Raw genomic sequence first — 27,430 nt, 5'->3', positions numbered from 1 at the left:
ATCAAAAGGTGAGTAGAATATATCACTAGTAAACAATCAAATATTATAACTGTATACTGCACAAAACATGTCTCAGGAGTTGTATCATATCCTCTGAAATGCTCTACTCTTAATAAACCTCAGAAGTCTCTGGAGCTCCAGAGCGTTCTAGGTTTGAAAATTTCTTGATATGAAGTTTAAAGATATTGAACAGGAGAGACATATTTCGATCTTTTGCTTGGATCAAAACCTTTTTCTTTTTGCCTTCTCACTTTTCTCCAACCAAGTCAAGAGCTTTACCAGAAACATCTTTTGCTCTGCATAAGGATTCTAAATATGTATCAGCCTGGTTAGTGGTTAAGAAGTTTCACAACTGGTAATTTAATTTTGTCAGTTGCTCCTTTTCTTGAAACAAAGAGGAGCGACGCAGCTCTGATCTCCTGTTAAACCAGGTCAGTCAATTTATAATTTTAAAGATCAAGAGAATGGATGATTAGCTGTTGCTACATATCCAGAAGTGTAAGTGCAGAACAGCCTGTTCAGCCTATCTAAGCATGTTCCCAGATTAGCAGAGATCAGGGCGATAGAAGTCATGCTTCATCAGGGGATTTAATCAGAGTTAGTGTCCTTGAGGGAAGATAACAGACTATAAAGGCAGCACGACTCCAGATCACAGTTATCGGAATCTTGATTGGAGTTGACTCGTTGTAAGTGTTCATAGTTCTGCACGATTCAGGGAAGATCATAACATTTATTTGGCCTGACTGAACTTGAATCCTTTAAACATTTCTGTATCATTCACTGTGTGTAATTGTTCAGCTGGTTTAACTAACCACTGCTGGCAGAATCAATGTGGACATGCACAACAGTAAACATCTGATGAATTGTTTACTTAACTTTGTCAAGAAAGATCCTCACCCCTTTTATCAGGAGAGATAAGTGAAAAAGACTGAGGCATGTCACGGGTCTTGTCATGATCACATAATATGGACTTTAAATAATTATATATGCACAGCTTTGGATTGATAGAATATATACAAATGTCCACTTTTTATACTTCATGATACGTAAACCAACAAGGAGCACATTTAGTCAGACAAATTTTGTTTCCTGACCTTACCCATGAATGTAAAAAAATAAAATAAAAAAGAGTTTTGGTTATTGCACTAGAGCCAAATTAATCTTTTCTCCCTCTTTGAAATTCGTCATACGGTAACCATTCAGCCAGTCACAAAGTGGTGTGATTCCTCATCTTATATTGTGACGGGTGAAAAGGCTGAAGGAGTAGAAACATATTCAGATTCTGGCAATGAAAGGACACAGCAGTGACTTTAAAAAGCAATAATCTGCAATAAGTTATGATTTTACCCTGTAATTTTCCATCACAGTGTAGCTCAAACTTTTATATTTAACTTTAGAGCAGCAGATATTGTGCGGTCACAACCAGACTAAAACTTTTTTTGTTGTTGTTTGCTTGCAAATTAATTATTTGTGAATATGAATAATTTCAAAGATTCAATTATTTGTTCATGAGTAGCTGATTTACACAACTTTGGGATGTTGCTGAGATAGTTTGAAAGTTGAAGGAACAGTTGATCATATGTATTTTTGTTCCTAATGAAAAAGAGAGTCTGAGTCTGTAAACGGAAGCACATTAACCCCTAAAGTTCACGCTCACTTAATATTACAGTAATATATCCTTCATTTGGATCTTATCATTATCATTGTTTGATAAAAGCTTACGGTGGTGTCCTTTGGACAAGCAGACCACTCCCTTCCCTTTGTCCATAATGATGATATGTATAGTTTATTGTTCAGGTATGCCAGACAGACAAACCACAGAGGAAAGGAAGGAAGAAGCAGCTGCAGAAAAGATCAAAATTAGACAAATACAGAGAGAAGATGCTTCCACGGCTGGTTCTTGTGCTCCTGCTGGGATTCACATGGACAACAGGTCTCTCAGATTTACTGTTCTGTAATTTACTGTCCGTCCATTCTGCATTTTTTTTTTTTTTTGATTTATGTTTGGCTTTCATTTCTATGCTGTGGATGTAACTGATGGTGGCTTTAGAGGAGGTTGCTGACTTAGAACAAACTAACACTCAATATAGTGAAATACATGAGGAACAATTTATTTTAACTTGCACCTGATGGCCTTCATAAAATATATTATTTTAAATCCAAATTTTGATTTGGCAAATGATACCAACAACTACAACAAAGTCAGATACCAAATTAAATGCACAGATATTCACAACGGATTTGTTTTCTGACTGTTATTCCAGTGACTGGACTGCCCTGCACTGGGATGTTTCCTTCTCAGTCACCTCCTTCAACTGGTGAGACCATATTTACGTTAATGGCTGTGGACTCACAAAGACACTGAGAGCCGCATTTTTGACAAATAATTTCTTTCTGTGTTAAGTGAACAGTGTAAGGCCCTCAGATGTGGCTGTGCTCTCCTCCATTGGATTCCACATGCACAGGTGAGCACAGGCCACCAGTGGCCTTTACCCATGCTGCTTCAGCACACATACATCATAACGTTTTTATCTTTTCCTACAGCACTGAGTTGTCCACAGTGCTCTCCAGATTCAGAGGTACATTTCAAACTTTAATGTTGTTCTTTGTATGGTGTGCATGATTCAAATCCAAAGTATTTCTTAAATAAATTAATTGAGTGTATTAAACCTGCATTTGTCCATTTGTCAGAGCTGATGAACCTGTTCAATCCGGCACTGGTCAGTCCTCTGTCAGAAGAACTGAACTTGTACGGCCCTCAGTTACACCAAAAAAGGTGCAGATGTTATTTTCTGCCATTAAGACATCTGCTACCAAAACACTCTGGCTGCTTCCAGCATTTTAATGTTACTTTCTGTTTTTAGCCCACTGCTGGAGCAGACTAAAGAAGTATTGTATTATCTCCAGAACAATCAGGTCAGTGCTTTACTGTTCTATCTCTAAGGGATACAGGTTTCCCTCTTCTGTGTCAGCACACACTTACACATCTACCTCTGTGTTTCAGTCTATCTTAATAACACAGGCTACAGACTAGGTATTTAATAATTATTTTTCCACTAAATCACAAAATAAGTTAGCTTTAAAACATATTCACTCACTAACACAGTTGTGTTAAAGGATAGGAGTTGGAGACTGAGAAAGCAAAGCAGGAAATAAATTGAAAATGAACTGAAAGTAAATCTGATAATACTGACCTGTAAAATAAACTTCTCTGAAGTAGTTGATGTTATTTTCTTCCCCAACAGGTCACTGATGTGGCTAGAGACTGGAAACTGGTGCTTCTCTTTGTTCAGGTGGATCAAATCTGTGCCTGCAAGCAGCAGCAGGTAAACGGAAAAATATTACATTGATGTTAAATTACTTTTTTTATTTCTAGTAAATATAAATGTCATATGATGTTAAATATCAAGCCCAAGAGCTGACCGACCAGTTTTTCTATGTTTCTATTCAATTTGAGCTAAGCTATTTGTGCCAGCAGCAAGAAAAACTACCCATTCCTGAACGACAGCCATTTGCAAGATTAATAAAAAGAGTATTGATGTGTTTGTGTGCAGGTTCATTCTGCTATCCAGGCAGTGGTTGAGGAGGTGGATGATGCTCTGCAGTTGCTGCAGTCCCAGGTATTATTCACATGAAATCAAGTATTTCAAATCTTTCGCCATCAGTATTTTTGAAGAATGTCACATTTTGGTTCACATCACTGTGCTGCAGCTAAAGCGGACCATCATCAGTGTTTCATTGTGGGATGGGGAGCATGATAGAATGCGGAACAAGTAAGTTCATATTTGAAAATGTTTCCCCTCATCCATGTTGATGATGAATAATAAATAATTGTTATTGTGACAGGATATGCCCATGCATGGAAACACTTAGTGAAGGAGAAGGCAGACTCGTGAGGGCGACACTGACTCATTATCTGCAGGTTTGTCCTGTATAAATTATTATTTATTGTAACTTGTGTTTCTGTACTGTGAATTTGTACATCTTTTACTTTGCATGGTAAATTTGCATTTCTCCTGCTCAGGAGTCTTTGGATGAGCTCATGGTAAAGAAACGCTCGTATGGTGACAGAGACGACTTTACTGTTACCCTGCAGGATAAACCTTTCATCGCAGATCTGTCGTCTGTGACGGTGAGTTACATGCAGCTGATACCACCATTTCACCCACTTCACAGTTGGCTTCCCTTACTCCTTATTAATACTTAAGCAAGGAGCAGTCTGGGCTATTTTTCATTATAGGTCAGAGTTTTTCCATTCGTACTGCTGTCTGACTGCAATTTCCTTAACCATTCCTGTATCTATCAGCCACCTCCTACACACATGTAGGGATGTGTGCAAAAGCAAATAATCCGTCAACACAGTAAAAACACAACGCTGCTGAGTGTCAGTGTCTTTGCTAAAGTTGGTCCAGCAGATTGTGACAGGGACAGTCATGGTTATCTCACAGCAGGGACAGAAGATGGAACTTCTTGCGTCTAACATTCAGTCAATGTTTTTGTGCTAACAGAATAGGAATCATCTCTCTGAGTCAGAAGCTACACTACAAACCGATAAACTAATGCTGCAGATGTGGACAAACCTGGTGAGGCCTAAAGAAACCTTCCACTCTCTCCATCTTTCTCATACAGACTAATTTCGTATTTACACAAACACACTTAGTTGCTGTTTTCTTTGTGGCAAATGTGAAGACAAGTTTTCTGCCTTTCAGCTGCAGCCCACAGTTGGCCAAAAAAACACAGAGGACAATGGAAACATTATCAAATTGCCATGTCCAGCTGAGGTGAGAATGTTTCAAGAACCCACACAGACACATTCAGATAGGTTAGCTTGTTCTATTAAACATATACTATAGTTTAAAATGATCATTCTAAAACCCAAATACTCAGTGGGGATTAAGTAATTTTCTTTCTTCTCTTCCTCCTCCTCTCCTTATCTGTGTCCAAGGATCGACCTTTCCTGAGGACAGAGGCAAACTCTCCATCATACCACCACAGCAATGTTTCTCCTCTCCTTCACCCAGTGAGTATCAGTCTGATGTCAAACCAGCTTTGTTTAGCTCCTATTTAGTCCTGACTGTGGATGTGTGCTTTGTTTCCGCTCAGTTTACGGGAACAGAGATGCCCTGTGTGGATTTAAGTCCCTCAGACTCCACACCCACCTCAGGTAAGGTGGTTTACACTTGCTTATCCGGCTTTTATCAGGCTCCAGCATGACTTTCAAAAACAGTTTGTGATTTTTCACTCTTAGGCATTCCCATAAAAATCCACTACCTTTCAAAACAGCTCTGAACCAAAATCCAACTTAATTATTGACACTATTGGTATTGCTATTAATCTGGCAAATGTACAATCGGTGTCTGCTATACAGTATTTCTGACATGTTTTATCACTATATCCTGACATAATTTGTATACATCTTAAGTGTAGGATTTATGGGTGCTCTGACTGAGATGCATTGCGGGGTATTTTTCAGTCCATGAACTCAGGCCTGGAGATGTGAAAGTTGTGGCTGCTGTTGGAGACTCTCTGACAGTGAGTGATTTATTTAATTCATTCCTTCATTCATTCATTTGATCTTTTAAAAACATTTTAACATGAAAATTAGATACTAGAGGGTTACTAGAGATTAGAATTGTCCAGTAAAAATGCTTAAATAGTGCAAATTATTGGTCATTGATAATATTTTATATAATAATAATTACATTTATAATTGCACTACAGGGTATTATAGTGTAAATAAAGAATGGTGGATTGATACCAGACTGACCAATCAGATTCTAAACCACTTCAATTGCTTCAGTTATTCAGATTTTTTAGCACAGGATTTTATTTAATTTCTTGACAGGATGAAAGTTATGATTTTTGGGTCCTGAAAACAAAAGAACTACAATGTCATATCATCATGTTATTGCAACACTGTCCTTCTATCTGGCAGGCAGGAAACGGGATTGCATCCAGTCCAAGCAACATCCTGGACGTCCTGCGCCAGTACAGAGGTTTATCCTGGAGGTGAGTTCAATAGTTGTCGACTCAACCTGTGTTGGTATTTATGTGACTGACTGCAACCACTGAATTATTCATACAGAGAGTAATTAAAGCTATTAATTTTCCCCAGTATTGGTGGTGAAGAAAACCTCACCACAGTTACCACACTCCCCAGTAAGTGTCATTCATCCTAACTTTCTGTATTTCATAAAAGAAGTTTGTGTGTTAGAGTCCCTTTGCTGTGAAATAAATCATTTAACTGTATCTGTTTTTGCATTGACAGACATCTTAAAGTATTTTAATCACAACCTGACGGGCTACTCTGTTGGTACGGGTAAAGAACACACTCCTGAAGCTTTCCTCAACCAGGCTGTGGCAGGAGCCAAGAGCAAGTAAGTTTTAGTGGCTTCTAGTTTAAGGTACAGTCGTCTTTAAGGTTAAGACTACCGTATTACCGAATACAGCTCAGTGAAAATATTGTTTTGCGAGTCAATATAAAGTTAACAGTTTTAAAATCAAGTAATCAAATTTAAAATACTGCTGACATTTACTATATACACTACAGGCCAAAAGAGAGTAACATTTAGATGTATGGCATATTTTAAAATAACTGCTTTAATGTTTTACTTCTTTAATTTAAGGGATCTACCATCACAGGTGCGAGCCCTGGTGGCAAGAATGAAGAGTGACCCTGTAAGTTTACAGGCCTTTGATTTTTTATTTATTTTTATTCTTAGCAAAAGATAGAAAATGCTTTTTACATGTATATCTTGAATCTTAAAAATGTCTTAAAATATTCAACATACAGTATAGCTATCATCGTACTTATAGTACTGAGACTTGGAAACTCACCCTTCCTGACATTTGTCTTTCTTTTGCAGAGAATCAATTTTGAGTCAGATTGGAAGGTGATCACTGTTTTCATTGGTGGAAATGACATCTGTGATTACTGCTACAACTCTGTAAGTAACCCCAAAGGACTGAGTAACAGTTGATAAGAGCACTGAATGACACACGTTAAAAATTAATTTTCCTTACAGCTCCTGTACTCTGTAGAGAATTATGTTCGTAATGTCCGTGAAAGTCTGGATTATCTACAAAAGGAGGTAAAATAAAGAAAACAGGTTTCATGTTGTGGACATGCTTTCATTAGATATACTGTATTTTGGTGAATTTGATAGTTTGCCAGCTTTAACTGCGCTTGTTTCTGTCAGGTGCCGAGAGCTCTGGTAAACTTGATAGAGCCTCTCCATATCTCCCCTCTCAGACAATTGCACCTGGATGCTTCACTGAAATGCCCAACTTGGCTGGTAGAGTGAGTATTTGCTCTCTCTCTGCACAAAAAAAAAATCTCTCGGAGGTTTTTAAAATTTAAATAATAATAAGCAGGTTTATAAATTTGAATCCATGTTCTCCTTGTTATCATCTGAACCAGGACATAATGCCATGTTATCTCTCCTTCATTAGAATTCTGTGTCCTTGTGTTATCTTGCCAAAGGCCAACTCTCAAGCTCTTCAGTCGGTGGAGGACATTAACAGAGGCTATCAGGTACGAACAGCAGACAAAAACATTGTGTGTTTACTACAGAAACTACCAAGTTCACCCTTAGACATTGACACTGTCAATTTTCTTCCTTCAAGCGCGTATTGCATGACCTTGTGGAGTCAGGGCAGTATGACACCCACTCAAACTTTACTGTGGTCATCCAGCCTTTCTTCAGAGAAACTGTTGTACCCAAACTACCAGTGAGTAACAATGAGAACCTGTGGCATCATTCTTATCCACCATCTAACCTAAGAGTTATCACCAGAATCCTCAGAGTCTAACTTCACCGATCTGTTCTTGCCAAGTGTGTTGACATTAACACTTAAAACTTTTTTTTTTAATAGTGATCACATTTTGAATTTGCATTATGGGTACTGTTCTAGCAATCCTCTAAACAATTAAACATGAAAAACTGTTTTGACTTGAACGCGTCACAACAGAGGAAATACTCATATTTCCCAAAATGCTGATTTATTCAGTGAACACTTACATGCATCCTTTCAACAGGATGGCCGTCCTGATCGCTCATTCTTCAGTGCTGACTGCTTCCATCTCAGCCAGAAGGCCCACACAATGATGGCTCACTCCCTCTGGAACAACATGGTGAGCACCTGACAGATATGAAGCAGATTTTACAGCAATTTTACACTTTCTCTGAATGCTTTGTATCAGAAAGCTTTGTATCAGAAGCTTGAAACGAAAGAGTATGATTCAAAAGACCCAGGCCACAGTGAAAACGCTGTATTTGCAACATAATAGCTCAAGGGAGCTGCCAAATGGCTAGCTTGGTTAGCAGTACACTGAACACAGGGATGCCAAATTACCAAATCACAAAACAAACAGAAAACAAGACGACCTACAGATACTATCCCAAAGACGACAGCTGGCAAGAAGATTAAAGACGTCTGCCATTATTTGCCTTTAGTCCAAGAGCTGACAAAATAGCAGATGTAACAATATCATTGAGAATGCCTTTTTTTGCTACAGCAGTTTAAACCAATAGCCATTACAACAGTAGTGTTTACGACAACTAAATAAAACAAACACTGCAACTATGAGCACGATGAAGTACATGTTTTAGGATATGATCATCATATATGAATGAACCCTTGATTGTGATTAAGTGTCAAGCTATTCTCACTTGGCATTTCCTGTTTAACCAGCTGGAACCTCTGGGCAAGAAGACTTCAATGAACAATTTTACTGCTGACATTGAGCTGAAATGTCCAACCAAGGTAATAAATTGTGATTATATCTTCTAGAATATTGATAAATGTGGTTTTAATACAATTGTGTCTCTCAGTTTTCCTAATGTTGTGACTTTGAACAAACTAAATGCTGAAAATAAGCAGTTTACTGTATTTCAACTTTTGATACCGTGAAGGTGCATATGTGCCAAGTGCTGCACCTATAATATAGATTGTTCTCTTTTCTGTAGACTTCCCCATATATTCGCACCTATAACAACAGCAACTACGAATATACTGGACCCACCCCCTCTCCTGGACCTATTACAGTAAGTACCTATTGTTTATCTTAGCAGATAATATAACAGAAGCTCAAATATTGATTCAATAATTTGTTAATTCTTTCCTAGGATTACACATAAAATTTATAGTTTTCAGCTTCTTAAAGTGAATACTTGCAGTTTTTCTCGGTTTTAAAGAACTATTCATCAAAGTTTCTTTATTTATTTATACCTTACATCATTAATAGATTAACATTAAAATAATAATATAAAGTATATAAAGTAAAATAATATGAAAATAAGAAGGATTGTAAAACACCAAACCTGTGAAAATTAGGGAAACTAACAGATAAGATTAAACATTGTGGATAACCACTTTAGTTTACTTTACCATATTTATCCATTTTTTATGCTGCAAGCGATGACAGTGTTTTCCTACGTTGGATAGTTTTAAGTCTAAAACTCAATACTCAAGCAATTTTTTTTAAACCTGGCATTATTGTTATTTACAAGAGCTTAATGCTCATAAAGAAGCTAAGGGAAATTGACTTGGAAAATATATTCCAAAATTAAGTAAGAATGAGATAAATTTATTCATCACCAATTTCTATCTTCATTTTGTTTTTCACCAGAACTGGGGAAGTGACTTCTCCTGTGTGAACCTTCTTCCATCTGATCCTGTGCCAACATCAGGTGAGGCGACAGTCATCCCTTTATTATCAATAGATAGTCAATATGAAATTTGTTGTCCTCTTATTTACAGGCAACAAAGAATGCACAAATACGGACACGCTGGTATAACAGGTGGAATGAAGTGTACCATAAGCAGCAGGATTGTCTCAATTTCTGCCAAGATGCTTCTAACAATGCTGTGATCACATATAAATTATGTACACTGTTTCTTTAAACTCTTTCTTCCCTTGATGCTGAGTGAAGGACCTGGTAAAGTCTTAAATATTATAGTGGATGGTGTACATGGTTTGTCCTGACGCCAATAAGTTGAAACACTTTCTTTTACCTGTAGTTCACAAGCTGAGACCAGCAGACATCATGGTTGTGGGAGCACTTGGAGACTCTGTAACGGTAAGGGCCAAAAATTCATACATCACTAATGCTATATACTCAAAACAAATTCAGCTCATGACTATGCATTTTTATATTAGAAGGTACTTGTTTTGTTTCAACCAGCTATGAACCTGTTGAGATCAGTTATATGATGTCACTGAACTATTGAACTCTCTAATCAAGTTGTTATCAGTCAGAGAGGCCGCTTCAGAGATGACTACCTCTCTTATGTTCCAGTGTTTGGTCTTTGATGTAACTTTGTTCTTTGTCTGTGTCTCACTTTCTGTACTAATTATTACTCTGTGTCTTCTTTGTGTTCTGCTTACAGACAGCCACAGGTGCTAAAGCACAGAATATCTTTGATCTCTATAAAAAATATAAAGGCGTGTCATGGAGGTAAAAAGACACGTGGGCAGTAAATTAACTGCACCTCAAATGTTACATTTTACAAACCATACTAATGATTGCTGTTTTGTTGTTTTTGGTTTTTTGTTGTTGTTTTGTTGGGTTTTTTTTGCAGCATTGGAGGAGATAATGCTCTTGAAACTGTCACAACACTCCCAAGTGAGTTTTCATACTTGGTATTCTTATTATCTATGTGCTATTCTTCTTACTCTTTTCACAATATATCCATCATCATCACCCTGTCATGTTAATTTAGGTCTCTCTCTTTTGCACCAGTCATTGTAAAATCTATTTCATTACTTTGATCAGCCACATTTAAATGGAATGCTTTGAATTTGAAAATATGTTTTCCAATAAAGAGTGGTTAGGTCACATGAAGATTTTTCGTCAAAAAGGGTAAATACCTGCAGCACTATCACTCTAGGTTGGTTTCAAATGTTCATTTTTCCTCAGACATTTTGAAGAAGTTCAACCCAACTTTGAAAGGCTTCTCCAAAAGTCAGCTACTAGCAAAAAAGGACTTCAACATGGCTGTACCTGGGGCTCAGGCTTTGTGAGTGCACACATCACCGTGTACACTTTTATTTGGTAAAACTTTTGAACCCTCTTATAGTTGTCTCACTCACATTTCCTGCCTGGATGTGTTCTGCTACAGAGATATTCTATCACAAGTGGAAGCTCTAATCAAGGCCATGAGAGAAAATAAGGTCAGACTTCCCTAAATCTATGCAACACTACGTCTAGTTTCTTCCATGTAGTTCTACCATATGCTGATGTTCTATATACATGTTACACAGGACATTAACTTTGAAAAGGACTGGAAACTTGTGACATTATTTGTTGGGGGAAATGATCTTTGCCATTATTGCATAGACCAAGTAAGTGTTCCTTAAATATCATCTACTGCACACAGATACAGCAGTTTATGTATATTACCAAACTGCAACAAAAAGCATGTTTTACATATCTCTGCAGAATAATCTGTCACCCAAGAATTATAGTCACAACCTTATGCTCAGTTTGGACATGCTTTATGAAGAGGTGAGTTACATTTAAAGCATTACTTCTAACCCATCTAATCTCTTTGTGAGTATTAGTGGATCATAAATATATATATATATATATATATATATGTTGTCTATCCCATCTACATTTGTAGGTACCAAGGCTGTTGGTCAATTTGGTGGAGATAATGCAGATATATCCATTAAAAACAGTGAAGAATACACTGACCTGCTCTCTACTGCAGAGGTTTGTTTTGTAACAGTGCTGTCTGTTTTTCTGTTCTGTTACCTTATCCCATGTCATATACAATAGCTACACATATTAAGCCTATAAGAGCCTTTCATTGGTGACATATATGTACAGTAATCATGTGTTGAAAAGTGGCAAAGATTAAATTGTAGATGTTTGGAGTTGGTCTTGATGTTTTAATATTATGTTGTAACCTTAGTTTTGGATTTTTTGCAGGACCGAGTGTCCCTGTGTTTTTAACCCATCTGAAAACTCACCAGAACTTGAAGAACTAAAACGAATCAATCTTGAGTACCAGGTAAAAGCATTTCTATACTCATATAACATTTTTAAATATAGGATTCACATCGTCATCATGATCTCATTTCCTCCATTTTCAATTTTTTTCCCCAAGGCTGAGCTTGAGCTTCTCATTTCTGGAGACCATTATGATGGAAAAGAAGACTTTGCTGTTGTCCTTCAACCATTTCTACAAAACTCCTTCATCCCTTATACTGGAGTAAGTTATAGACAAAGTGTATTAAAAGAAAGACCCAAAATAATCAAATGTTCCCGGACTGAGAATCTGATCTTCTCACCAGAAGGGGGAGGCTGACCTGAGTTTCTTCTCTGTCGACTGTTTACACATCAGTGAACGAGCTCACTCTGAGATGGCCATTGGTCTTTGGAATAACATGGTGAGAAACAGACAAAAAATATTAACCAAACTGAGCCTGATACATCAGTGTTACTTAGTTACTATTGTTTTTACAGAATGTCTCTTTCTGTCTTAATAGCTAGAACCTGTGGGCAAGAAACAAGCCTACAACAACTTCACATATGATCGCTCAAAGATTCACTGTCCCTCTGAGGTACGTGTAGGGATTTCTGTTTGAGAGTCGGAAGCAAAACTCCACTACAACAACAAATGATATTATTGTGTCACTCAATTTGACCTATTTATTGGTTATTTAGTTTCATTTTATGTAGACTTGTGGTACTTAACTCAATTAATAAATAAGACATAAGTGAATAAATTACCCTATGCATGAATACATATGAAGAATTTAACATAGCCATTACATTGTGATGTATTTAAAAAAGATAATTTCTATAATATGAAATATACAGCAGGATCACAATGGAAACTTTACTTAAACTTTTAGTTTTATTCATAGCTTTTATGCTGTTCATAGCATCAATTGCGTTTCTGTAGGTTCATATTTTAAGCCATATTTTATCTATCTGATAATTTCATTATATTATTTAATGATTGAATTTATTCTTTTATTATTTGATCAACCATTTGTCGTACAGTCTTTGGTGTTTAAGTTACATTTCTTTTTATTAACGCTTCATTATTTTGCCTTTTTTATAGGCCAGTCCCTTCATTTTCACAAAGATGAACAGCCTCCCAACAGAAACTGTTACCCCAAGTCCTCCTCCCACTCCTACACCAACCGTCCCTGTGCCAAAGTGTCCCTCCACCATACCTGTATGGGTACCAGTGGTTGTGGGAATTGTCAGTTTAATTATTGGCATTATTGTTGCCTACCAACTTCTCTCCTGCTTTAAAAATAATAGAAAAGAAATAGAGAAAAGAGAAAATAGCAATGAGACAAATTTCTAATGCAGTGTTTGTCACTGTTGATAATATGAACCCGTTGTAGTTGTATCTTGGAATTTTTGAACACTACAGGACAGAAATCTGACTGAAGAGGTGACACACAGCAGAAACAGCTATTGGAGTCCTCTTTATTGGCACCTGTTGATAATGCAAGTCCAATATTCAGGTGCATTGTAGCCAAGATTTGGTCCAGCTTTTTTGACAAAATTACGCAGGCCTCTTTGCCCAATGTTTAATTTTTACACTAGGTGCTTGTCTGAAACTCTTTTAAACAAACAACACTTAGTCTTTCTTGTTAAACTGGATTTGCTGGGAACAGTTGTTTGCAATTTTCTTTGCGTTCCAAACTTGATAAAAAGCCAAATAACTAAATCTGCATGGAGCTGCAGACTGGATTACAGAACTGTAAGAAAAATATTCTCACATTCGCATTACAAGCAATTAAATGCCAATTGTAAATGTATAATTAAATGGTACAACAAATATGTCTTCTTTTTTTTTTTTACTACACAAATATTGTGATATATTCCGTGTGTTGTTTTGTACATTTCTCTTTAGTCATTTTTATTTATTGATAAAATAAAATTGCTACAATAATCAAGACTTTGTCTATTTCTTTATAATAGTTGTTATCATAGAATCATACCCAATGTATTAAACTATTAAACAAAATGCATCTTACACCAACTTATGGAGTTCCTCAAGTTATATCTCATGATAAATGTCTAGTATAAGTAGCTAACAGTTAGTCCGCTGTATAAAATGTTGATTTGTTTCGTCTGACATGTCTAACCTGGAGGATGATGGTGGAGGATGGAGTTTGATAGTAGAGGATGGTGGAGGATCATGGAGGATCATGGTGGAGGATGATGGTGAATGGTGGAGGATGATGGTGGAGGATGTTGGAGAATGTTGGAGGATGGTGTAAGATGATGGAGGATGGTGGAGGATCATGGTAGAGGATGATGGAGGATGATGGTGGAGGATGATGAAGGATGGTGGAGGATCATGGTAGAGGATGATGGAGAATGTTGGAGGATGGTGGAGGATGATGGAGGATGATGGAGGATGGTGGAGGATCATGGAGAATGTTGGAGGTTGATGGAGGATGATGGAGGATGGTGGAGGATGGTGGAGGATGGTGGAGGATCATGGAGAATGTTGGAGGTTGATGGAGAATGGTAGAGGATGGTAGAGGACGGTGGAGGATGGTGGAGGATGGTGGAGGATGATGGAGGATGATGGTGGAGGATCATGGTAGAGGATGATGGAGAATGTTGGAGGATGATGGAGGATGATGGAGGATGGTGGAGGATGGTGGAGGATCATGGAGAATGTTGGAGGTTGATGGAGGATGATGGAGGATGGTGGAGGATCATGGAGAATGTTGGAGGTTGATGGAGAATGGTAGAGGATGGTAGAGGACGGTGGAGGATGATGGAGGATGTCCTAACGTGGGCAGGCTGACACTCCTTCCAGCCTCCAAGTCCACTCCCGGGGAAGAGTTCGCCCACAGTCCTGCCTGCTCGAGCACAGAATGAGAAACATGGCGGAGAGCGAGTTGAACGTTGACAGCCTGATCTCTCGGCTGCTGGAAGGTAAGAGAAGCGTCCTGGACATTTATCTCCTCCCGTTTGCTTTTCTCGACGAAACGACTGACCTCTACGTAGCTCATTCGTAGTCGCCACCTTTAACTTATTTCTATTGTTTTCTTTTTTTTTTTAAACCATCTTGCATCTGTGGCTGTTTGTGTTGGATCGACCCCCGTGATGCTAACCGCGGCGCTAAAGGCTAAACACGGTGACCGTTAATGTGTCGTCCCGGTCCGCAGAAAGAAGCGCAGTTTGTCGGCGTTAAAATATGCTCGGCACTGCGCGTAAAATGGAAGATAGGTGGGAGGGAAACACATCCACCTCAGAGCTAACCACGTTAAGTTAGCCATACAACGCAACGCCATTACTGTCAAACTAAAGAAATATACAGGTTCGTATCTCCTCTTTTTTTTTTTTAACGGAACGAAGAAAATACGTTGGATGCCGCGGTTGCTAAGTAACGTTAACTGTTCTCGTTGGCACGGCTGGTTGCTAACGAGTCGGCTGGACACGCCCCCTTGGGTGGGCGATCAGCAAAAACCTCCATAAGTTTAATTAATACAACACATTAATACGAACTATGAGACTTTGCAAAACTATACAAATTCACCCTGAACTGATTACTCTCCATCAATTCATTTTTTTGTCACATTTGGTTCATTTATTGTATTATTTCTTCTTGATCTTAGTTAATGTCTTATTGTTGTTTTTCTCTGTTACTGCTCAACAGCCTGCTTTTGCTGTTTGTTTGTTGTTGGGTTTTTGTTTTTTGCCATTACAAATTAATCAAAGGTATATTTTTAAGGTTTATTTTTTGACACTAATCATTTTTTAAGGTAAATTAGATATTGCTCTTTATACAATTTAGTCCTTATCCAGATAATTTTTTGGATCAGACTAAGTTTTTAGGCCTTGGAAGTGGGTACCAGCTATATTGAGTCCCCTTCTAGTTTTAAAATGAAGGACACTAAAAGAATGCTGACCTCCACTCCACAACACACTTCTTTTTTTATTCTTTATACATAAAGCTGTCATGAACCCCATCCTCCTTGTTCACACACTTCCAGCTGAGCCAACAGGCGGTTCATTTCTGTACTTGCCAGTGCATAACAACCCGTGTTGACTGGAGTAAATGGCATGTCTGCCCACGAGAAAGCAAATGCAATAGTCAGCTGTCTTTCATGGCACTCCATGATGCAAATGTAAACAAAGGGGTGGCTAACCACATTGCTGAAAAACAAAAACAAAACTGGAGCATGCTATCGCTCTCATAATAATTGGTGGACATTTTTGGCATTGTAGACAAAAACTTAGAAAAACATAAGTAGTCTAATGTTTGTAGGCATCAGCATAAAAAAATGCTGTTATTGTAAAGTGCTTACTTAACTTCAATTGTGAAATTGAAGTTGATGCATGAGTAGTCTAATACTTACTCATCCCCAAGTACTGACCTCGTTGCACTTTTGTCTTGCAGTGCGAGGATGTCGTCCAGGGAAGATAGTGCAGATGACAGAGGCTGAGGTGCGGGGGCTCTGCATCAAGTCCAGAGAAATTTTCCTCAGTCAGCCAATCCTGTTAGAACTGGAAGCTCCACTCAAAATCTGTGGTGAGATTTTTTTACTTGACATTTTCAAGACACACTGACTATGTTCTCTGTGATTTACAGTAGTAATCATTTAATCCAATCATTTAATGCCACATTCATCATTGAACTTGTGTTGCCAATTTAGCACACATTACAACTTCTGATACCCAAACATGTAATTTCAGGAGATATCCACGGACAGTACACAGACTTACTGAGGCTATTCGAGTATGGAGGTTTCCCTCCAGAGGCCAACTATCTGTTCCTGGGAGATTATGTGGACAGAGGGAAACAGTCTCTGGAGACCATCTGCCTGCTGCTTGCCTATAAGATCAAGTACCCAGAAAATTTCTTCCTGCTCAGGGGGAACCATGAGTGCGCCTCCATAAATCGCATCTACGGCTTCTACGACGAGTGTAAATTGGAAAACACACGTTTGTTGTGGTTACATTTGTAAAGACTTTTATCTGTTTTAGATTTTGAAAATTCTTCTTAAGCTACAAAACTGAGAATCTTATGGGTTATTATTAACAGGCTCTAGTTATCCTTGCCTTTTACAAAAACACAAATTAGAATCTAGGGTTAGGGTTAATCCATCATTATTTAGTTAACAGTCCCCTTGTACAACTGGTTTTTGTCAAATTTGCTCTTCATTAATCACATTTCTTTGTTTTGTCCTTAGGCAAACGCAGGTTCAACATAAAACTCTGGAAAACCTTCACAGACTGTTTTAATTGTCTCCCAATTGCTGCAATTATTGATGAGAAGATCTTCTGCTGCCATGGAGGTTTGTGAAGTTTGTGAACGGTGTACTATTATTTAATGTGATTTCTGTGTGATGCAATGGTATTTTTACCTATTTTATCAGCATTTATTAATTCATAAGGGTTCTATTTCACGATAATGTTGAATGGTTTAATATTCAAAGACAGTAATTAAATAATCATCTTTTATCAATCTTTCTATATTACTATAACAAATTACAATTATTTTAAGTAAATGCAAGTGTTTACTCATCATTAGAGCATTTTTGCATTGTCACTTAGTTTTTAGGATGAATAAAAGTTGATATTTTTAAAATTTCCCACATGATCAAATGGGATTAGCAATAGCATGTGTCACTTAGTGAAAATACAATAATTTGTTTTCCTCAGGGCTGTCACCTGATCTTCAGTCCATGGAACAGATTCGACGTATTATGAGACCAACTGATGTTCCAGATACAGGTCTGTGCCTCTGTATGTTTGACTGACTGAACTACAGTCGTGAGATGGTTACATATCCTGGAACAAAACACTTGTTTCTACAAGACACTTCCAGCTGTGTGTTTTTGTCTCACCAGTGTACTTGATTTGTTCCAGGGTTGTTGTGCGATCTACTCTGGTCGGATCCGGACAAAGATGTTCAGGGATGGGGGGAGAATGATCGGGGTGTTTCCTTCACATTTGGGGCCGATGTCGTCAGCAAGTTCCTCAACCGCCACGACTTGGATCTCATCTGCCGAGCACATCAGGTAACACTCCACACCTTTTATCATAAATTCACTAAATTATAAGACTAGGTTAGAAGATAATACAGAAGCAATACTAATGAAAAATGTTTGAATATTTGTGTTTAGTTAGATTTGTACATTTTAATACAATACAAACATCAATGATTGTATCAAAGGCAGTTATTTTAAAATACATAGTGCGCCCCCAAAGATGGATGAATAATTGTGATAAAATAATTTCATTGGACAGTAAGCTTTGGGCTAATATATTAAATTAAATTTTTGCTATACACAAACAGTATAGCAAAAACTCTTCTGGCTGACATGTCTGAAACTCACATTATATTTTACAGTCTAATCAATTGACAAACAATAGTCCAGCTGTATTCTCCTGTAGCTCCTTCTACACTTACTATCACAGAAGAGTAAGGAAAAGCAGAAAATGATTACCTTCACTACACAAGGACTTTCTCTTAATTATGATGAAAGTTGCTGGCAAAGATTTTTCTCCAGCTCTTTTCCTCCCAACTACAGGTTGTAGAAGACGGATATGAGTTCTTTGCCAAACGACAGCTGGTGACGCTGTTTTCTGCCCCCAACTATTGCGGGGAGTTTGACAACGCAGGCGGCATGATGAGTGTGGACGAGTCCCTCATGTGCTCCTTTCAGGTACAGAGATCAGCATTTGTAGCAGCACATTAAAAATAATTTATGCACTGCCAATGTTCTCATCGTTGCCCTCATTCTGACTTCCAGATTCTGAAACCGTCAGAAAAGAAAGCCAAGTACCAGTACGGAGGGGTGAATTCAGGACGCCCAGTCACGCCACCTCGCACCACTCAGGCACCCAAAAAGAGGTGAGCGGCGGGTCCCGACTCTCCTGCTCTCTTCCCCGGCTGGTCTCTGGCCCACGTCTCTGCAGGCTGCCTCAAACACTCCAGTCTCCTCTCAGTAAGCTTGTTCATGTAAACAAAACTCCAGGGGTGTATTTTGCTTGTTGTGTGGGTATTTTTAATGAACACGAGTGGTATTTTTTCAATTTTTTTGATGCCATGATATGTATTCACTCAGCTGTCATTTCTACTACTTAGTCCGTTCAACAACGGTAAAACCAGCCCCTTGTAGAATGAACATAATGCTCAGAAAAGATGCTTCTCTGGCTGTAGATTAGCAACCTCCATTGTGGCTTTGTGAATGCATGCACACTTGTGAGACTGAGCTGGGTAAAAATATGAACTGTTTCACCCTGTAATTTACTGAATTATTGCCCTTCTATATTGGCTAAAAGCAGAGAAGGAAGTGTGAAAACAAGATTATTTGCTTTATCTTCAATTTAAGAATGTTATTCGTCTACAGGAGGCGATATGAGAGAAATGATTTACATGACAAGAGTGCAATAAGTATCACTACATATCTTGCCAGATCCAAGAACCAATTGTAAAGGCCATTTAGGTCAATTTGAAATTCAAACATTTGTCACGGCTGGCTCTTGCTGTTCGTTTACGAAGGCATTCAAAGATGATAGATTATCTGCATTAGATGTTTCCAGTCTCTCGACATTTGTATCCCTAACATTTGAACAGCAGAGTTTCCATTATTGGTATGAAATAGGGGGACAAAAGCAATGCAGTAGTATAAAAGGTTCCCTTTTTCTTTTGTTCTGATGTCAGTATAAGTGGAAATGTGGGAACCAGACATCTTTGAGCACTTCGAGTTTGTGTTGTTCAGTCTGGTCAGTGCAGTAGCTGTGTAGGAACATAGACAGGCTGTGCCAATGCAAGAGAAGATGGTGTGTAAAGGAAAACAGTTCAGGATTTCAAAAAACAAACAAAAAAAAAAAAAAACTACACTTAGTCATGAAAACTGCTGAAGATTTTTAAAAGAACTGCTGATATATTAATTTTCACAACATTAAAAGCTGTGAGTTCTTCACAGCAGTCAATGTCGACATCCATCACCTTAAACACTGTTGCATTTACAGTCATCGCATGGCTTTGTAAAGAGCTCAAAACCATCACAACAAGACAATATTGTTTGCTGTTGGCACTATGCTAGATCTATTATACTGTTCCCACTTAGTGGTTATTGAATGAAGTACAGTAAATCATTCCCACTAATCAACATTTAACTTGTGTATATATTTTATTTATTTATTTTTCCCCTCAACCTTACCTTCATGTTGGAAACAGTATGTAAAAACATTTTGAGATTTGTCTGAGTTAGTTTCAAATGAGTGAAATAAATGGAAGTGCTGTTGATCCTGACTCCTGCTTCTTCCTGGTAAATTAAGTGCTTTGTGTTGCTGAACTACATGAACCAAAGTAATTCACTCTGAATTTGAATCAACATGTTCATTCTTCCACAGTAAACAACATTTCATAGTAAATTATACAAATCATTTACTTTTGCTTCAAGTCAGAAGTAAGATAAGAGTTCAAGTAAAAGTGATTTAATAGACTAAAAAAAAAATAATAATAATAATAATCTGAATAATGTGAAAAATTGCTTTACATGCTGCCTATTAACATTGGTGTTATTCATGATTTAGACACACCTCAATCTGACTTGAGGGCTTGCAGCACTGACTGTGGTACTCTGCTGACATAGTAGTCGTGGTTGCGCAGTGTAGCGAGAACCCCAGCAGAATTCATGTGCTTCACATTAGCATCATAGCAGTACGAGTTGCCAAACATGTCAGTCAGTTTACCTGCAGAGGAAAAGGCAATTAGAAGATATTTAGAAAAGTGATTCACACGATGAAGTGTGTCCTCGGGTGCACACCAATAAAATATTCTGCTAGTTTGTTTTAAAAGTTGTTATTGCTGTGGGAAGCCTTTATACCTCCGGCTGCGTGCAGGATGGCTTCAGGAGCACAGGTGTCCCACTTCTTGCATCCTTGACTAGCAAAGACATAGGCGGAGGCCTTTCCCTCAACAAGCTGGATTATCTGCAGAAAGACGTTTGAATACAACAGATCATTCACGACCCAGTCATCCACAGACATGACCTTGACTCTCACAAGGCCAGTGTTAAAGCTGTAAATCCAGCTCACCTTATTTCCAGCACCACCCACTCTTATAACTTCATGCGGCTCCATGGCATCTACGCAGTCCGTTACCACCTTGTTGCTATGGGAACGCGTGGTGGTGACGATTCGTTGATCACCCGGAACTTCCTGGAGCTGAAATCCAAAAGCGCCTATTCCAGCCATTCCCCACATGGTTCTTCCTAAGACTGCTCCTGCTCCAACCTTCAAACAACATCTGAATTAACTGGAGTGTCGGCTTTCAAGACACAACTGCACTGAGTCACTGAGTTGAGACCGTACCTGGTAGTTGTAGAAAGGCTGGTTGATGACACCTGCGATTGCTCTTCCTCCATATGCGATACCAATAAGCACCGTCACATTATCCAGGAGCCCTGAGGCCATGTGACAGAGCAGCAGTTGTATTGTACATCTAATCACTGAGAATACAATTATTAAAGTGCTCAGGCAATAACTAAGTAGTCCAGATTAACACTGCCACGATTATTATTGTGTAATTTCCTTGCTGTTGCTTCTATCTGTCACCCATACAGAGAGCTGTGCTGTAAGCCTGGGAGCTGTCCAACCCTTTGTGTGGGAGCTGGACCTCAGTTTGGTGATGGAGACACCGTGATGCTGGGGTCACCAAAGAGAGGGAGAGGTAGAGGTAGAGAGAGATAAGACAGCAGAAGCAGGGATACACAAAGAAAGCAAAGAAAAAGGTGAAAGTGCCGGTGAAGCAGTGAGAGCTGAGAGCTAGAAGGCAATCTGACAAACCAGAGTGAGAAAAAACAAGAACTAAAATCAACTCTAGACACAAACTCCAGTTAAAGACCATACAACAACTATTAAAGATTACTTTGTTTATGTCTGGGTGTTTTATTTTGAATATAAATGTCTTCGTTGTCAATAAAGAAAGGCATGAAAAGGCATGCCTCTATTCCCCGCCAGTCCCAGTGAGGACATGAAGCAAAGTCAGAGAGCTGGACACGGATTTGTGGTTGGCACACACACAAACAGAGCCTACCTTCAGTATATTCCTTTGTGCCATCGAGAGGATCAACCCACACGACAAGCTGGCATAGACACCAACACAGTTAAAGTGAAAATCACAATATGTGCACATATTCACAAATATGCTGCACCATTTTGTAATAAATGGAATACAGGAAATGTGTTGTAGTTACTTCCTCCTCTTTCAGTCCTTTATATCCTTCTGGGCAGCTCTTCTGGAGAATATCGTCTGCCTGCCCATTTTCAATGAGCTCCTCCTTCACATCCTCAAAGAGAAGCTCCTGCATGGAAGAGAGACGTGTACACTCATCAGCCTTTGGTCTCACTGTCTGTCTACAACAATGAATGAGAACCATCTTTCACTCACCTCCTCTCCGATGATGGTGATTTTTGGGAAGCGCCTGGAAAGTGAAGCACAAATGCTCTGCTGAGCTAATCGGTCTGCCAGCGTCTGCAGATCATTGGCTCCGGTCTGGACATGGACACATGGCACACTCAGAAAGGTTCATCTAAGACTCCAGTCCTGGACAGCTGCTGCCCTGCATGTTTTAGATGTTTCCCAGCTCCAACACACCTGACTGAAATGATCAGTTCATCATCAAGCTCTGCTGAGGTCTGAGCAGGGAAACATGTAAAACATTCAGGGCAGTAGCTGCAGACCCCTGAACCTCACAGGGCCGGCAGCCTGGTAACAAACACACGATTTTACCTACACAAAACTACTGTCTTACCTTTTCCACAATGCCAAGGTCTCCGCTGTGAAGCACTTGCCTCACTATGGAGCCGGCCTTTTCAGCCACAGAGTAAGCGGAGGCCACCAGCCGCAAAACCAGAGCAGGACTGCCGGACATTACTGAGACAGACAGGGAGGCAGGGAGACAGGCAGGCAGGCAGGCAGGCAGGGAGACAGGCAGGCAGACAGATTAATGTGGCTCAGTATACTTCGCATGGACTTCGATCCAAAGTCTGTAAACAGCTGGAGCACGAAGCTAACACACAGTTTCCCCATTGTGTAGTCAATGTGTTCACATCATCACTTTAACAGGTCAGTGAGCGTTGCAGCTGGATATTTAACGGAAACACCCCTGAAACAGAAATATTAACGACTGAACGGGGACTTGAACACAAACAGCCGACAGGTAACATGTTCAGCTCGGCTTAACTAGCTAACATGCTACACGTAACAGCTCGCTGGATTAGACATTTTCTTCCATTAATGTCGAATCACCGATTATAAAAGTGTTGTAAAGTGGCGGCCCGTGGTGAAAACTTACTGAATTAAACAGGCAGGTTGAGTTTCTGCAAACTTCAAATTGGGAGATGGAGGTAGTGCAGACCCTCTGCGCCCAAAGATGAAAAGTTTATCCAAGATAGTCACCCACCGGCCCGATGCTAACATGTCTGCCGATAATGTCGTTTGTTGTAACAGTCAGCAGCAGCTTCAGACATGGAGACAGTTTTGCCCAGATAAAAGGTATTCAGGGAATAGATTAATTTTAGGTCTGAGCTGAACCCAGGAGCTATTAATCAACACTGGGAGCGGTACTATCGTAGTCTGAACAGGAAGTCGTCCAACGGACTTAAGCAAATACGGAAGTACAAGACAGAATTAATCTTAATTCATCCGGAGAACATTTGCTCTCTGGGAGTAAAGTTGGGTCCTCATGTCCGTCTGGTTTGGTTTAAAGTTCAACATCCAACTTTAAATGTTATGTCCTGCTTTAGTTGGACATTATAAGAAAAAGAAAAATAGTTTTCTCCCTCTGAAAACAACCGCCAAAATATGACAATGCATTATATTATTCTTAAAAGACAAGATTTTAGGTACTTCAAAATGCTTTATTTAAGTCTTTTCTCATATAAATTAACAGTCTTTCATAATGCTTTCACGATTGCAATGAACTTTTTTTCTCCATCTATCCCAAACTTTAGTAATGATCATTGTTGATTAATGATTATCCTTTAATGAAGGGCAGCTATAACACTGTGATATTATTAAACTGCCTCTAAAGAAAAACTGTCACAATGGTGAAGTTGTCAAAAACAAATGTCAATTTTATGAGATATATATACACAATATTAAAGTGATGTTAAAATGTTCAGTAATTGTAAATAGTTTTGAATATTAGCATTCTGAAAAGAAACCAAACCGTTATTTTACATCATTGTGTACATAACAGCACTTCATCTGTTGGCAAGAGGTCTGTAACCCATCTCTCCCTCCAGCTGCTCAGCAGTGAGAGCGCCCAGCAGAGGCTGACAGTCTGGATTGAAAACAGAATAAGCGCTCAGTTCTCCAGGTTGCCGGGCTGCTGGACTGCGGAGTCCTTCATAGAGCCAGTAAAAGAGAGAGATGACAAAGAAGGGCAGGCCGAACTCCAGCTCAACAAACAGGCCCAGCAGCACCAGCCACAGCAACACTTTGAGAAGAAAAAGGTTTGAGATGATGATGTGTCTTGATGCCAGCCATCTCCCCAGAGCGTTGTCCAGGAGCCAGTCGTTACGGCCCTGCAAGGAAGATAAGGTAAAGTTCATGGTCTTGCAGAAGTTCCCTCTGGGGATTAAGAAAGTATTTGTGATTCTGGTTCCCATGCTGGTTTGAGGATCCCCCAGAGGGGCTGAATAATGAGTCTGAAAGGTCAGAAAATTATTTACAGAGTAAAAAATAAATAAATTCTAGACTGCTCTAAAAAAATTCAACCTTTTCTACAAAAATTGTAATCAGAATGATCTTTGAAAAATTCTTCAACTGCATGGATAATGTCAATGTGACCACCTCTTAGTTCAACTAACCACAATTTAGATGCAACTGAACTTTAACTGGGTATTCACATTCTTTGCAGCTTCATATTTAACTCCCTTCATTTATAAATGGGCATTATATACTGTTTCCTTCATTATATTGTCCTGACATGTGGTCAATAGCTGCTTTACAGATCATCCCAAACACTGGCACAGAAATGCATCTGTATTAATGAACCACTTATATCTGCCAAACTTTCTAATTATGGTCACATTTCTGAAAACTGCGTGGAGACATTTGGTTTTCCCATTAAGGTGCAGCCGCTTCATCGCCATGTTTGTGTCCTGACCCGGATCGGAGGGCTGAGAGTCTCTGCCGGGTTGTTGTCAGTGTGTGGCCGGGGGGTTGTTGGCGGTGCAATTGTGGGATGAGCAGCTACGGTCGGCTGTCGCAGCTCTGGATGAGCTTCCTGCTCCTTTTTAGCAGCATTTTCAGCCACACGTCGAGCTCTGAACTCTGCCAGCTTCCGCTCCATCGACATAAAAACAACCGAGCCGCTTCGACAACTCACTCAAAACGTCCCCATGTCAGATTTTTTCCGATTCAGCTTTATCAAAAACACACCAGACGGTTTTATCGACTTTTAACGCCACTCTAACGTGTTGGACAAAGCCCACCATGAAACTAGCTTGTTTACCTACTACGTCAGCGTCAGTCGCAAAGCAGGACGTTACGTCGTAAAATAAAACACCCCATCTGACGTAAAACGCTGCTCTTTGCCGTAAAAAGCGTCGTTTTATTCCGCTGAATTTTCGACTCTTCTTCCAGATAGGTTGTTTTGACCACCGGTGAGTTTCTGAAGCTTTATCATGTAATTACTTCAGCTGCTGGCTCATCACAGTTTACAGAGATGTTCGTACTCTTGTTTGCGTCGGTAGTTGGTTTTAGAGCTAACTCCTGCTAATGTAGCAGGAGTTTCTCATCCACCACCGTTCACATTTCCTTTTTCCAGCTCGACAGTAAACAATGTGTCCCCCACTGAGGAAGACTAGACGATTCAGGATAAGATTAATGTGTGTAAATGTCACAGCACTACATTTTCACGCCGACGGGGCTGTAAACAAAAGTCCACTGCAGTTTCGAGGACATTTACTTAATTAAAACTCAAAACGAGCAGGAGGACATCTGTGAAACACCACGAACCAGATATGAAATGATCATTTCATTAGTTTCACGCTGCTCTGTTGATTAATAATCGAATTGAATTAGTTTCATGGCTTCCGGAACTAAAGGCTCATTTTGTTAATTTGAAATAACCCAGAAGGCGATGAGCAGTTTGTTTATCTGCTGATTTATTCTGCTCTGATCGGTAAATATCTGCTTCCTCCCTGTCTCTCCTGTTCAGACATGGCCTCAGCTCCAGCTCAGCAGCCCACTCTGACTGTGGAGCAGACCAGAGGTGAGAAAATCTTTCCTCTGATTGGTTACTGTAAATATCTGTATCTGTACCTCCAAGTCTGTGTTCATCATTTATCTTTCTTTGTCTTTGGCCGGCTCATTTTCAACAGCTGCATGTCAAATAGCTTTGCAGGTGTACTGTGTTTTCACACCCCCCCCTCCCCTCCACAGTGGTCCTGAGTGAGGTGATTCAGGCCTTCTCAGTACCTGAAAACGCTTCTCGCATGGAGGAGGCTCGAGAGAGCGCCTGCAACGACATGGGCAAGATGCTGCAGCTGGTGCTCCCTGTGGCCACCCAGATTCAGCAGGAAGTTATCAAAGCTTACGGATTCAACAACGAAGGAGAGGGTAAGAAGGCATCCTTCTAAGAGGACGGAACTTCAGAAACTTTTCAGATCTGATTTACTCATGGTTCTCACTGAAGCTGCGAACGATAAAAATGATGTCATAAAAAAACTGTTTTTAGTGTAGTTAAATTAAGAAATTTGTATTTAAGCACACCGGAATATAGAGAACATGAAGAATTATCAGTTTTTCTAAATGAAAATCATCTGAATGTGACAAGTCAGCCACATTATTGTCACATCGGATAAAACTACTGAAGGATCATATTAACTCAAAATTATTCCAGGTAACATGAACATTTTTGCTCTGCCTCACTGCCAGGCGTTCTAAAATTTGCCAGATTGGTGAAGATGTATGAAACCCAGGATCCTGAAATTGCAGCCATGTCGGCTAAACTGAAGTCTCTCCTCCTTCCACCTCTGTCTACGCCACCTATAGGAGGAGCCATTCCAGCTTCATAGGAACTATTTACTTCCATCAGTCAACTGCAAGGTCAATTTCATTGAATACTTTGGATCTGTGTGCCTGTACGACGTCTAGAGATTTGGGAAAGCTTCAAACTTAATACACTAATGCATTCCTGCAAAGATTAAACACATGCCGCATCTACATTATGGTTTCATTTAAAGCATCCTTGCAAAATTTAAATTATTGCTTCTGAAATATTGCCTATTTATTTGTTACACAATTACCATTATGTCATTTAAATTTTCTTTTAATGCCATCTTTTGTACCATTTTTATATTCTGTCAAATGCATAAATGTCATTTTTATTGTATTAAAAAGATTTTCTGTGAATCTGTGTCATTAATGGAAGAAAAAAAAAAACAACTTTACGTATACACAA

At 39.1% G+C, this 27,430-nt stretch overlaps 5 protein-coding genes across 7 annotated transcripts; 3 read left to right on the top strand and 2 right to left on the bottom strand.

The window, feature by feature from the left end:
- The first annotated feature begins 1,881 nt into the window (after positions 1-1,881).
- On the top strand, positions 1,882-13,332 carry LOC115038217 (phospholipase B1, membrane-associated-like). Its single transcript, XM_029497089.1, has 41 exons — positions 1,882-1,933; positions 2,265-2,318; positions 2,405-2,465; positions 2,545-2,579; positions 2,692-2,776; positions 2,865-2,916; positions 3,246-3,326; positions 3,555-3,620; positions 3,712-3,773; positions 3,847-3,922; positions 4,025-4,132; positions 4,509-4,583; positions 4,946-5,020; positions 5,104-5,164; positions 5,474-5,532; positions 5,936-6,009; positions 6,116-6,159; positions 6,269-6,377; positions 6,627-6,678; positions 6,867-6,947; positions 7,026-7,091; positions 7,200-7,300; positions 7,453-7,534; positions 7,627-7,731; positions 8,039-8,134; positions 8,695-8,766; positions 8,970-9,047; positions 9,632-9,692; positions 10,024-10,082; positions 10,393-10,460; positions 10,585-10,628; positions 10,923-11,022; positions 11,125-11,176; positions 11,267-11,347; positions 11,445-11,510; positions 11,629-11,720; positions 11,940-12,021; positions 12,118-12,222; positions 12,305-12,400; positions 12,500-12,574; positions 13,081-13,332. Exons 1-41 carry the CDS (start codon positions 1,882-1,884, stop codon positions 13,330-13,332), a joined length of 3,195 nt encoding a protein of 1,064 aa, XP_029352949.1.
- A 1,534-nt stretch (positions 13,333-14,866) lies between these two features.
- Positions 14,867-20,250, top strand: LOC115037508 (serine/threonine-protein phosphatase PP1-beta catalytic subunit-like). Of its 3 annotated transcripts, none has more exons than XM_029496100.1 (8): positions 14,867-14,927; positions 16,396-16,527; positions 16,692-16,922; positions 17,189-17,293; positions 17,661-17,732; positions 17,868-18,019; positions 18,533-18,667; positions 18,755-20,250. In XM_029496100.1, exons 1-8 carry the CDS (start codon positions 14,867-14,869, stop codon positions 18,857-18,859), a joined length of 993 nt encoding a protein of 330 aa, XP_029351960.1. In that variant the 3' UTR covers positions 18,860-20,250. The 3 variants fall into 3 exon arrangements, with proteins under 3 accessions (XP_029351960.1, XP_029351959.1, XP_029351961.1); XM_029496099.1 differs by having other exon boundaries at positions 14,876-14,936; positions 16,366-16,527; XM_029496101.1 differs by lacking the exon at positions 16,396-16,527 and having other exon boundaries at positions 14,876-14,927.
- bpnt1 (bisphosphate nucleotidase 1) lies at positions 19,860-23,397 on the bottom strand. The gene is made up of 9 exons (XM_029496102.1): positions 23,312-23,397; positions 22,769-22,890; positions 22,405-22,509; positions 22,211-22,318; positions 22,051-22,099; positions 21,327-21,418; positions 21,051-21,248; positions 20,840-20,945; positions 19,860-20,705 (listed from the first exon to the last, which is right to left on the bottom strand). Exons 2-9 carry the CDS (start codon positions 22,886-22,888, stop codon positions 20,554-20,556), a joined length of 930 nt encoding a protein of 309 aa, XP_029351962.1. The 5' UTR covers positions 22,889-22,890; positions 23,312-23,397; the 3' UTR covers positions 19,860-20,553.
- Positions 23,398-23,861: 464 nt separating this feature from the next.
- Positions 23,862-25,507, bottom strand: saysd1 (SAYSVFN motif domain containing 1). Its single transcript, XM_029496594.1, has 2 exons — positions 25,130-25,507; positions 23,862-24,545 (listed from the first exon to the last, which is right to left on the bottom strand). The coding sequence occupies exons 1-2, from the start codon at positions 25,319-25,321 to the stop codon at positions 24,222-24,224; spliced, it is 516 nt and encodes a 171-aa protein (XP_029352454.1). The 5' UTR covers positions 25,322-25,507; the 3' UTR covers positions 23,862-24,221.
- A 40-nt stretch (positions 25,508-25,547) lies between these two features.
- On the top strand, positions 25,548-27,375 carry grcc10 (gene rich cluster, C10 gene). Its single transcript, XM_029496595.1, has 4 exons — positions 25,548-25,628; positions 26,186-26,239; positions 26,410-26,586; positions 26,905-27,375. The coding sequence occupies exons 2-4, from the start codon at positions 26,188-26,190 to the stop codon at positions 27,042-27,044; spliced, it is 369 nt and encodes a 122-aa protein (XP_029352455.1). The 5' UTR covers positions 25,548-25,628; positions 26,186-26,187; the 3' UTR covers positions 27,045-27,375.
- The last annotated feature ends 55 nt before the right edge of the window (positions 27,376-27,430 follow it).

This window comes from Echeneis naucrates, chromosome 24 (assembly GCF_900963305.1).
Source record: "Echeneis naucrates chromosome 24, fEcheNa1.1, whole genome shotgun sequence".
Lineage (NCBI taxonomy): Eukaryota > Metazoa > Chordata > Actinopteri > Carangiformes > Echeneidae > Echeneis > Echeneis naucrates.
The sequence above is the reverse complement of the archived record's forward strand: the minus strand, read 5'-3'. Positions and strand labels throughout refer to the sequence as shown.